The following is a 12877-nucleotide window of genomic DNA, read 5'->3' on the forward strand; positions in this document are numbered from 1 at the left end:
AATGTTCATAGTTTCAACATAAACTTTAAATGATGCATATTTGTCAGTCGTACATAAAACAGGTCAGAAAAATGATTTTATTTTATTTAAATAATCATATTTTCAAAATTCTTTCTGTTAAATCTGTGTAGTAATGGACATTTATATGCAGTTCAAATGCATGAATCTTCATTTTTTTTAGTTGAGTGTTTATCAGCAAAGTAAACAGTCACGATGACCTTAAATCACCCGATGAGGTGAAGTCTGCGCATGCATGCGTTTACCTGCGTTCTCTGTGTGGGATAGGCTGCTGTTGCTGCTGTTGGCGTGTGATGAAAGTGGTTCCCCACACCGGACTGCTGTGGCTGGTCCTGAGCCAGCCCATCGGAGCGGCCGAGGGGAACGGAGCCGTACCGAACCCGTGATCTGATTCTCTGTCCGTGGTCAGGGACGACGCAGAACTCCCCATTGCCACGACAGCGAGCAACTTCTAAACACACACACTGCGTCCCTCTGTTTGTCTTTCACACACATAAATACACACAAGCGACAAAGGTCAAAGGTTCTGGATCTCAGTTTGGTGGGTCAGACATCTCCTCTAGTCTGCCTGAGATCGACAACACCAGGAAGGGCCTGTGATTGACAGCGCTCACACATGCATGCAAGTCCGCTGGCTAAAAACGTTCACAGGATCCACGGGTGCCGTTTCCCAAAGGTCTGCGAGGGCCACGGGGCCCTTCAGCTCAACGGGCCCGGTCTCTCTAAGCGCTTAACCTGCCGTAACCTCGCCTGAGAGGAAGGACGACACTTCAGGGATGGCAGTACAATACATTACTGAAGCACTAGAGACAAAAACACACCGTTTAAAGGTTTAAAAGAGGAACTAGAAAGTTTCCAGTCTCCATTGGAGCGCCGCGTCCCGTCTTGTTTTTCTATGCGACTGGTTGAGTCACGGCGCAGTCCCTCTAATCATGTTCTCTCCCTCTCTCTCTCTGTCTGTCTGTGGCTCATCTTTCCGCAGCTGTCACTGGGATTACGATGCGTCACATTTCATCCAGCCTGCAGAAGCAAATATTCCTTTCATCGCAAACAAACATCAGCGTCCAGAGAACAAGCATATCTATGCATGCGAATAAGTGCATGTTCTGCCCATGCATTTAATCTGCGAAACACGCGAGGGCCAGTTTTAAAAACAACACCCACGCCGTATAGTACAACCTATTAAAAACAGACTTATAGGACATTCGAAGAGGTTTTAACTAGTAAAAAAGACTATCTTAAAATGTTTAAATAAAAATATTTTGAAAAAGGTACAGATAACCAATATTGTTTTATGGCCAATATGACTGATATAATGACTCTATATGTTTTCCATGCCTACAAAATAACTTTGCATTTTATATTTACAATCAGGCACTGAAACTCTGTTTTAACGTTCAGCAGAAATGATGGATAACTTTATAAACATTGAGCTAAAATGTAACTTTTTGTATCTAATTCTGACCGATATGATACTTATAATATTTAAAATGATAATTAAAAACATCAATCAAATTTTTAAATCTGCCAATACCAACTTAGGCACCTATTGTGCATCTCTAGTAAGTGCATGATTACGGCATAGAAAATCTAATCAGCCAGATATAAAACAACAACATAACATGCATGCAAGCATATGTGTGTGTGTGTGTGCAAACCCCTATGCAAGTCTCAGTGTGTATGCATGCATGTGTGTGTGTGTGTGTCTTCAGGTTCCTGACCCAGCGGAGGCCCTCAGCGGGTCAGACTGCAGGTGCTGCAGTGAATGTCCTCCTAGATCCAGCTGCTCGTCTCATCTAAAGCTCATGCAGATGTTTCTAACGTGACAGCGTTGGCTGTGAAGGTTCTCATCTGTCTCTCGGGCACTCGAGTATCAAGTTTGACACTCAGATCATGACTATGAATATTTAACGGCGCAGAGAGGCTCGGGTGAGGTGCAGTGGTCTCGGGCCCGGTGAGGACAGGAGCGCTCCGGTTCCGCCGGTCCGATGTGGGTCTTAACGGCAGTCCGGCACCGAAAGCATCCGGATGGATGATACAGACAAATCCCTGCGGCTAAACTGCGCTCGTCCGGGTGTGCGGTTCCGTGAGCCCGTTCGGTCACTCATGATTCGGCTCGAGCGGATGATGATGATGATGCTGATGCCGCGCGCCGCATAAACACACACAGCCAGCAGCCAAACTGCAGCGGTGCTTTCACGTGTCTCCTCACGGGACTCATGATGACAGCATGCGTGTGTCTAAAGCGCAGTTTGACGTGCATGCATATGCTGCGGTTGTTTATTTGATTCGGTTCTTAATTCAGCCTGTTTCTCTCCAGCACGCGCAGATGCGCGAGGAAGGATTACGGCGAGTCAGCAGCGCGCATGCGCAGAGTCAATGCTCAGGCTCTCCTAAAGGATTCAGAATCTCTCGTCTCAATGTACACAAATAATCTAGATTATAAGTGGGTGAATCTCACAAAGCCTGTCAAGAACATTTCTGGGTCGTATTTCACCTCAAAAATCTCAACTAAAGTATTAATAAAAGAAATATATATATATATATAAACTATTTCTGAATTATGACAATATTTTTGGACTATTCAAATTAATTTCCAGCCAAAATGTCTTAAAGTGAATAGAAAAAAATGAAAGGGTGACTGCATGCCGTTACAAAAGGTTTATGTGCTGTGATGAACATATTTGTATGTGGAGGTCAGTCGTGTGTCTTTTGTTAATGTGATTAAGCATTAAACAGATGCCAATTTTTTCTATATTTTGAGAGATACTGAAGAAATTGGCATAAAAATTCCAGATCAGTGCATTATTAAAAGAATGCTGACTTGCTAATGTACAGAATGTGGAAAATGTTTAGAGGACAGAATCCTAATGTTCCTGTAACTGGCTATTTAGATGCATTACTAAATATTCTTAATGCAAACTTCAAACAATAAAAATAAAAAAGTCCCAAAGAAACAGGGGCTGTCACATAAGAATGTACGCATTCAACGAGCAATGCGTTAATGATAGCAATATCATAAGGTGAAAGAGCAGTAGGCCAGTGATTGCATGTTCACAAAGTTTGTTGGTCCAGTAGGTGTGTTCAGTGCGTGTTCCACGGAAATTATGTTCTTCCACTTTCGTAATACCTCAGCTCATAAAACCAGTCTGACAGGATCATGTATACGTAGACACACACATGAAAACCGGCTACAGATTCCTGAAGGGTGAGAGAGCCGATGTGTGAATCCACTTATTGAAACCACAAAATACCCAATCACAAAACATGCACACACACTTAACATGTGACACTGACAACTGCAGATTCATGAGAAAATGAGTCACTGCACAGAAACGCACACACCTTTACTTTATCTCAATATGCTCATACCTTTGAGATGCCATCGCCATACCATCTCAAACGCACACACCTTTACTACACCTCAATATGCTCATACCTTTGAGATGCCATCTCCATACCATACCATCTCAAACGCACACACCTTTACTACACCTCAATATGCTCATACCATAAACTTCTGATATAAAGCTAACTGTACTTACACTACATTTACACACACACACTACAGTAACACCTGTTACACACTGTATATATTCAGAGCCAACTGATCCAAAAGAGACAGACACATTGCTGAATACAGACAAACAGAAACCATTGGATCAAATGAAACTGCACTTCAATACTCTTACTAATACGCAGAAAACAGAACTGAGAATGACAGAGAGTGAAAGACATTCAGTCTGAATGAGGATTCGATGAATTGAATTGTTTCTATTAGTCAAGATGAGCATTTTCATGAAGTGATTCATATAACAACAAACACACACACACACACACACAGCTCAGTTTGATGTTTTCACACACCACTGATTAAAATACCAAATTTCAGTTGCTTAAGGAAAATTTCCACATCTCAGAATTCACTTCCTACTTCAGATGCATCCATAAACCAGCACTAAACCAGAGCCTAAACGGTGTCAAATCACATCTTAAGCCATTACAAAACCAGCGTTCGAGTTTAGAACCAACAGTTCCTTCAATGACACAATGTTACAATGTATCACTTCGCCAAGGAAGTTGAACAGAAACGATACAGTGTAACATTCGATTTGACTGTCGCTCGAGCAATTAAAGAGACAGAATCCCTCAAAACACACACATTTACATTAAATATAACCTACAACTTGACACGTGATGTTTGTTTTGATGTTAGATCTATTTAATCTGTGTTTAAAAAAGTGATCTTACTCGTGAAGCACAGGGAGACCTTTGGATGGACCGATCTGATCTTGTCTTCCTTGATTTGCCCGTTTAACTTTGGTCCGGAATGAGCAATTTATTCCATAAAACCTTCATAAATACGCGCTTTCAGTCTCCACGAGCTGCTTTTTCCGCCGATCCATGCTCGTTTGTGGATAGGTTGACGTGTGATGTGATCTGGCTGGTTTGATCTACTGCATTAATCTCGCAGGGTTCCTCATGCTCTATGGTAATAATCACAAGAAACCGATCACTGCGCAATCGACGTAAACCCGCACTCGATCACGGCGCTGCGCTGCTCAGATTGCGCAGCTCCTGTTCAGAATGCGGATTTCTGAAACTCGTTTCCCAAAATGCCTTGTGTGTATTGGAGAGAGAGGTACAATTCTTATTGGACCGCAAATGTTGTCGGCCAGTAACTGTTTCCTAGGAAACGCACAGGGTTATTCCTACAGGGGGCGCTCGGTGGCCCAGAAACCTGAAATCCCACGACGTTTTTGTTTTTTATTTATTAAAAATATTTGTTTGATAAAAACTGTGTGTAAAATAATCTATTAAATCTATTAAAATAAATAATAAAAATAAAAATAATCTGCAGTCTATAAAATAATTATTTTCAATCCTCGTCCAGCCAATACAATCAACTGTGATTGGTCCATCCTGATAAGCGCAAAGAAAAGTAACAGTTATCACGTGACAACGCCTTCTACTCGACAATATGTTACACACTAAAACGACAGTAATATATTTTAATTGTCGTTGAATGTAATGTTAACAAACAAGGATAATTCATATAAAGTACTTGAATATTTAGAGACAGCTTCTGGGCCTCAGGGTGACCATTTTTCTACAGCCATTCATTCGATTTCCAAATATATATATTATATATATATATATATATACTTTATACTCAAAAAAATATGGCAAAAGTGAAACTGAGCCTGTAAATTGCAAAAGATAAGATAAGAAGAAATAGCTATATATATATATATATATATCTTTTGTAATTTACCACAGGCTCAGTTTCGCTTTTGCCATATTTTTTTTGAGTATAAAGTATATATATACAGTACCAGTCCAAGTTTGGAAACGTTACTATTTTTAATGTTTTTGAAAGAAGTCTCTTATGCTCATCAAGCAAAAAAACAAAAAAAAAAAAAACAGTAATATTATGAAATATTATTACAATTTAAAATAATGGTTCTCTTTTTTAATATATTTTAAAATGTAATTTATTTTTGTGATGCAAAGCTGAATTTTCATCAGCAAGTACTCCAGTCTTTGGTGTCTTATGATCCTTCAGAAATCATTCTAATATGATGATTTATGATCAATGATGGAAACAGTTGTGCTGTTTAATATATATTTTTGAATACTTTTTTCAGTATTCATTGATGAGTAAAACGTAAACAGCATTTATTCATAAAAACAGCATTTATTCAAAATAAAAACATTTCTAACAATATTAATCGTTACCATCACCTTTTATCAATTTAACGCATTCTTGTTGAATTAAAGTACTAATTTCTTAAAAAAAAAATTGTTATTGTTCCCAAACTTTTGAACGGTAGTGTATATTGTTACAAAAGATTTCTATTCTAAATAAATACAGTTCTTTTTAACTTTTTATTCATCAAATAATCCTAAAAAAAGTATCTCAGGTTATAAAAAAAATATTAAGCAGCACAACTGTTTCCAACATTGATCATAAATCAGCATATTAGAATGATTTCTGAAGGATCATAAGACACCAAAGACTGGAGAACTTGCTGATGAAAATTCAGCTTTGCATCACAAAAATAAATTACATTTTAAAGTATATTAAAAAAGAGAACCATTATTTTAAATTGTAATAATATTTCATAATATTACGGTTTTTTTTTTTTTTTTACTGCAGGCTTGATGAGCATAAGAGACTTCTTTCAAAAACATTAAAAATAGTAATGTTTCCAAACTTTAGACTGGTACTGTATATATTAAACACATTTTTAATACTTTGTTCTCATCATAAATGTGATGTGACAGCGTAAGTACTGCCCATTCTGAGGTTACATTTACTGTGAAACTCTTAAGGACAGCTGTGTATAATTACTGATGATTAATAAAGTACATGTACATATTTCAGCACTATTGTTTTGATGGTGAATAGCGACATCTAGCGGAAGAACGACAGTACTGTTGGACAGCAACAGCCTTATAATGAATCAGACGTTCCAAGTGCCCCATCTAGTGGTTAACAGTGGAAGTTCTAAGAAAAGTATTGGTTTCAAGCTGTTCTTGGAGATAGCATTGAGTTATGTATATACTAAATATAAGTTATGGGTTATTTGCATGTGGAAAGAATGTAAAAAAAAAACAAAAAACATTGAATTTAAATTTATAGTTTAAAGAGAAGCAGAACATTTTTTATGTCTACATTTAAATGTCTTTGGCCTAAATGAGTATTATTATATTATAATTATATACTTTATCTCAACATTTATCAGAGAGAGAATAAATAATAGAGTCACTGAATAGTAACAGAATTCAGATCTATCTGGTGCAGTGCTCGCTCTGGTAGCAGGACTTTGGACTAATCCAGATCTTGGTGGCGTGAAAAAAAAAAAAAAGAAAATCCTACAAACTTCATTCCCAGTTTCAGAAACAGTCTCAGTAGCGTTTCTCATGTATTCATTCTTTTCAGTCTCTTCTTATAGCAGCATGTGAACTGATTTAATCCTGGTAATTCCATGTCACCCGGTGCATTTGAGCTTGTATGGAATATCACATGTGCCAGGAGATATTACATATCCCAGGATTTCTGTACTTTGGGTTTGTCCCCCAGATATTTTTGCTTGGCTCTCTATTGTGTGCTTGTCCCCCCACACTTATTCATTTAGAAAACAAAACAAAACATGTATTAAAAATGTTAAATGTTTAAATCAATAAAAGTCTACTTTGCACCTTGTTGCACCTAAAACAACCTTTAATGGTTGTAAAAGGTTAGCGAAACCCCCAAATCAGTGTTGATTCACCCATGAATACATGTTGAAATGCTGTGTAGGAACTTTAAAAGTCACATTATCAATTATAATGTGTGCATTTTGTATTTTTATAACAAATAATCACTGTCCTTACTACGGCTGCCATTACCATCATGCCAAATTTTAGATAATAATAATAAAAAAAAAAACTTTATAGCCTATTTCTGATCCTTTAAGGTGTTTCAAAATCCAGGACAAATACCTTATTTTTCAAGAATGAATCTAGTCAAAAGTGCACATAATTGAATAATTAGCCACACTGCCCATATATCAAAAGGACCTGTCATCAAATTATATTAATTAAAATCACTCCCTATTTTGGACGACCGTTTTCTCTCGTTACCAACCGAAACTCAAATTAAAATGAGCAAGACAGGACAAAAAAAGAAAAAAAGAAAAGTCAAAGGTTACTCTCGGGAGCAACGAGAGAGATATCCATATCCTACATGAATGAGACACACACGTGCTTGAAATTTTTAAAACCCACAGAAATAGAATAACCGGCTAGAACGGAAGTTAACATGATTAAAGCACGTCGTGGGCGGGGCTTAATGGACCGGGGTTTGCGTGATTGGTCAGGTACGATCGGTCTAATAAATAATAACTATCTTTGTGCATTTTCTATTTAATTCAAGTCTATTAAACTCAGGCCGCCTATTTTTGTTGATATAATAACACATACGTTCATGTATCTACAGGATATATTAAACATATAGTATACTAATGCAGAAAAAAATGAACATTTAATATTAATACACAAGTAAAAGTCAATTTAAGACACTTATCTTCTTTTTATCATGAAATAAAACAATAATTGTAATATAAAAATGTATTTATGAAGAAGCACGTCGACAGCGTTGTCACGTGGTGTCTGATACTTTTCTAAGCGAAGGCCAGATTTTCTTTTTATTACTTCATTGAAATTTCAGCAGCTGATATTCATTTATATGTTATATATGAATATTTGGAATTATAACATTTAAACGATTATACTTTGCAGTGTACAAATCTCCAAATAAGGCAAAAATCGTCTCGAAATCTGCCTGAGGTGAATATCGAAGCTCGGCTTAATGAGCGGCCGCGCGCCCCCTGGAGGAAGAGCAGTTTGTGGCTTAAAGGAAACGGTTATTATTAGACACATTTGATGCCCAAAATGTACTAGCGTCAGTAGACAGTGCTGTTTAGAGATACAAGCAACAAGTGTGTGGGACAGTATGATCTTAGTGAGACCGGTGCTTTATGTTTTCATCGATGGAATCATATCAGAGGAGTATCAGACGTGAAACACTGGAGGAGTTAAAAACTTTCGCACTTTGACTGAGGCGTTTGGAGTTTGAGAAACTCATCGACCTCTTTGTGTTGAAGGTAAGCGTGTGTTTATCCGACATCCTTTTAACTGACTGTGTTTGTTGTCATCAGGGGTGAGATTTTTGTTACCAAATCTGAAGCTGGTTTAGTAAATCTATTCGCTTTTGTTTTTGCGAGATTTTCGTTTTGCGCGCTCGTGTTCAGCGGTTGTCATGGCGATCAGATGTCGCTTTGCGTTTACAAACGATCACAGTTTTACAGACACACACCAACACAAATTCAGTTCCTTTGTGAAGAAACCGGTTTTTGAGGATTTTAAGAATTATTTGATAATTCTGAAGGGTTTTGTGTTTTTATGGCAGTAATAATGTTTTTGTTTGTGTGTCACTGCATGTATCTCTCTCTCTCGCTCTCTCTCTCTCTCTCTCTCTCTCTCTCTCTGTCTGTGTATGTATGTATGTATGTATGTGTATGTGTGTGTGTGTGTATATATATATATATATATATATATATATATCTTTTTGAAAGAAGTCTCTTATGCTCATCAAGCCTGCATTTATTTGAGCAAACTTACAGAAAATAGTCATATTGTGAAATATTATTACAATTTTAAATAATGGTTTTCTGTTTTAATATACTTTAAAATCTAATTTATTTCTGTGATACAAAGCTGAATACTTTGTATATATGTTCATGTGTATATATATATTTTTTTAAATCACAAATATCAATGAATTTTCTTGTTACTCCATTTGTCCTGAATAAAATGTGCCTTTTCATAAAAGGCCAAAAATATGTTTTTAAGCAACTTAAAGGGGTGGTATAATGCCCTTTTCACAAGATGAAAAATAAGTCTCTGATGTCCCCAGAGTGTGTGTGTGTAGTTTTAGCTCAAAATACCCCACAGATATTTGTATATAGCATGTTAAAGTCACTTTTTGAGGGTGAGAATAAACGCACTGTTTTGTGTCTGTTCCTTTAAATGCAAATGAGCTGCTGCTCCCGGCACAGGGGGCGGAGCTTCAACAGCTCGTGTCCTTTTACCTCACACACACATGCACTGAAAATTCAAAAACTTTTAGCCTTTTATGATCAAACCGGAGTCAGACAATGATGGAAAGACTCAAGAAGAAGTGACAACATGTAGAAGCAACAGGACATTTCTGAATGGGTAATTGATGAATTTATGTAGCTTAAGTGTAGTTATCTTCTAGTCAATGATTCGCATATTCTGTCATGATAATCTATAAATCGTGTTCAGGGGGCGGGGTTTATGTAAATTCTAGGGTTGGTGATGTCACTAACCCGGGAGGAATGTGGTGTAGTCTCTACCAGCCGTTTGTTGTAGTCCTTAAAAAGCCATTTCTTTAAAAGCAAATATCTCCCTTTGCTTTGAACTTTGAGCGTTGTAACTTTGCAGATGTTGTTTGTGCTCAAACAGCAACATTACACACTAACTAAAGTTAGAAAAGTGAAATCATAATCAACCACCCCTTTAATGGCCTCTCTGTTATGTCATTTCACTATTTTCTTGTCACATGACATCAGAATGGCTTCCTGTATTTATATGACATCACACACTTCAACATGTTTCGGTGGATAAAAGTTTTTCCAATTATTGTTAATTTTTAAACAGAATTGCTCTGTTGCTTATTTAATTTTTTAAATGCAACAATAATAAAAGTTCCAAGTAACATTTTTTTTTTCAAGACAGGTTTTCATTCATTCATTTCATTCAGTTTTATACCTATTTTGATTGCGAAGACGATACATTTCAAAATGACTTTTTATTTAGAAATTGAAAACACCTTCATCGTATTCAAGCGATGTTTTTCCCATGCCAGTGTACAGCATTTTCAACTTCTTTATTGTGTTTAGGTCAAATAACATGGTCAAATAAAGAAAACAAAACATTTGTATTCAAGCCATTGTCTGAATAACTTAATAGATTTGGACAATACAATGTCACATCAGTGACCTGCAGGTAAACAAACAAGAGTTCATAGAAGTCAAAAATCATACAAGTGTATGATGTTCTTACAGCCAAGTAAATGTGTGTGTGTTTGGGTCAGTGGAATTGCAGGTTGAGTGTGTGAGGAAGTCAGATGGTAAGGTGTGTCCTGCATACAGCAGGGTCAGGAAAAGGATGCTTACACACACACACACACACACACACACACACACACACACACACACACACACACACACACACACACACACACACACACACACACACACACACACACACACACACACACTATTATGTGCCCATAGTGACTAAAGGAAAGGGCTGCTATTGTTGCTTGTGTGTGTGTGTGTGTGTGTGTGTGTGTGTGTGTGTGTGTGTGTGTGTGTGTGTGTGTTTGTGAGTGGGAGACGTTGGATTGAGATGCATTTGTCCAGTTCCACAGGAAATGAGCTGATATGAAGTGTGTCATTTCCTCCATTCATAACCGAACAGCTCGTGAATCATTACATGGATGGTGAAGTCGACCCTTTTATTCCTCGCTGACATTCAGAGAAGTGAGTCACAGGCAGGGAAAGTGAGCGTTGAGGGTGGCAGTGATGATGATGAGCTGTCAGGTGGGTGACTCACTTTACATTGTGGCATTACATTATCCCGTAAATATCAGCGGAAGATTAACACGGGTGATCGTCTGAATGAGAGATGTGTAAAGTATGATGATGAAGTTTGTCACGCTAAGAGCATCTGTTCACGTCGAGCTGCGACTCTGTTTGAACTTGTAGAGACGCTGGAATACGACTGTTTTCTGCTTCCTTAGGGCTTACATTACACACACACACACACACACACACACACACACACAATGATGCAACATCCAGGATGTAAGGATGAAGGAAAGCATGCATGATAATACAATACAAATCTGTTTCCTGTAGTAAAGGTTCATGGATTTAAATGAATCTTCTTCCCCAGAGGACAGTGTTTTGTGCTGAGCGACAGTAGTGGCCAAAAGGGATGTCCGGCCTACGAAAATGCACATATTAACCCTTTATTCAAATATTATTCAAAATGCGTTAAAGATTTTGTAAGCATATTCTGTAGTTGTGCTTGGAGTCGGTTGTTTTAACTCAAAGAACATGGCAAACTGTGCCGACATCATTTTTGGCCTGGAGGATGTCATACAAAGAAATAATAAACACGTGCAAAAACAAGAGAGAACCAATGAAATATTAATAACTCATTGTGTTGTAGGTCATTTATGCTTTTTTTCCTGTGATCTTTTTGGTTTTCTATGTTTTTTGTTGTTGTTTTGTTTTTGCATAGTAAAATAAAACCTGTAGCTGTTGCCTTTCTTTGCCAAATAATTTTGTCAGATAAATACCTAAACCAAATTTAGTGTTTTGTTTAAAATATAAAAAAAAATATGAAACTAAATTTTCCTCATATTTTGATGTTTTAATCGAACATAAAGCAAAACTAAAAAACAAATATCCCCTTTTGGCCACTAACGGTATATGCTTTTCATATCAGTTTCATATAAATGCTATAAAATTGTGCAACTATATACACTGGCGTTCACAAGTTTGGGGTCGCTAAGATTTTTCATGTTTTTAAAAGGGTCTCTTCTGCTCAGCAAAGCTGTGTTTATTTGATTAAAAATACAGTAAAAATTGTGAAATGTTATTCCAATGTAAATCAGCTGTTTTCTATGTGAATATATAGTAAAGTGTAATTTATATCCTGTGATCAAAGCTGAATTTTCAGCATCATTACTCCAGTCTTCAGTGTCACATGATCCTTCACAAATCATTCTAAATATGATGATTTGATGCTCAAGAAACATTTATGATTATTATCAGTGTTGAAAACGGTTCATATTTCTGTGGAAACCGCCATACATTTTATTTTTCAGGATTCTTTGATGAATAGAAAGTTCAAAAGAACATAATTTATCTGGAATAGAATCTTTTGTAACATTATAAATGTCTTTACTGCCACTTTTGATCAATTTAATGTGTCCTTGATGAATAAAAGTGTTCATTTCTTTAACTTCTTTCCAAAAAAATAAAAATTCTTACTGACCCCAAACTTGTGAACGGTAGTGTGTGTGTGTGTGTGTATATATATATATATATATATATATATATATATATATATATATATATATATATATATATATATATATATATATATATATATATATATATATATATATATATATATATGCTGTTTGGAACAGCATGTCCAAGGTAAAATGTCCAAGGTTTATTTCACTTTTTTTCCCCTATGCAATATAAAC

At 36.6% G+C, this 12877-nt stretch overlaps 2 protein-coding genes and 1 gene segment (V, D, J or C); 1 reads left to right on the forward strand and 2 right to left on the reverse strand.

Annotated features, from left to right (window-relative positions):
- Window positions 1-4523, reverse strand: part of capn15 (calpain 15) — a 27129-nt gene extending 22606 nt beyond the window's left edge. The window contains exons 1-2 of one of the 3 annotated variants that reach the window (XM_084398464.1): window positions 4270-4523; window positions 264-1038 (exon numbers count right to left, since the gene is read on the reverse strand). In XM_084398464.1, coding sequence (XP_084254590.1) covers window positions 264-448 — 185 coding nt within the window. In that variant the 5' untranslated portion in view covers window positions 449-1038; window positions 4270-4523. Of the gene's footprint in view, window positions 1-263; window positions 1039-1739; window positions 2547-4269 lie in introns of those variants that run through there. The other 2 variants (XM_084398465.1, XM_084398466.1) reach the window with 2 other exon arrangements.
- Window positions 1-12877, reverse strand: part of LOC311284461 (Ig kappa chain V-III region MOPC 63-like) — a 945935-nt gene that overhangs the window by 329684 nt on the left and 603374 nt on the right.
- The window catches only part of ankfn1b (ankyrin repeat and fibronectin type III domain containing 1b), an 84996-nt gene continuing 80550 nt past the window's right edge, over window positions 8432-12877 (forward strand). Inside the window, exon 1 of one of the 2 annotated variants that reach the window (XM_084398462.1) lies at window positions 8432-8669. Coding sequence is in view for 1 of the 2 variants with exons in the window: in XM_084398461.1 (XP_084254587.1) it covers window positions 11178-11195 (18 nt within the window). In the remaining variant the exon portion in view is untranslated. Of the gene's footprint in view, window positions 8670-11071; window positions 11196-12877 lie in introns of those variants that run through there. The other variant, XM_084398461.1, reaches the window with a different exon arrangement.

Source organism: Rutilus rutilus (genome assembly GCF_951802725.1).
Source record: "Rutilus rutilus genome assembly, chromosome: 24".
In the NCBI taxonomy this organism is placed as follows: Eukaryota; Metazoa; Chordata; class Actinopteri; order Cypriniformes; family Leuciscidae; genus Rutilus; species Rutilus rutilus.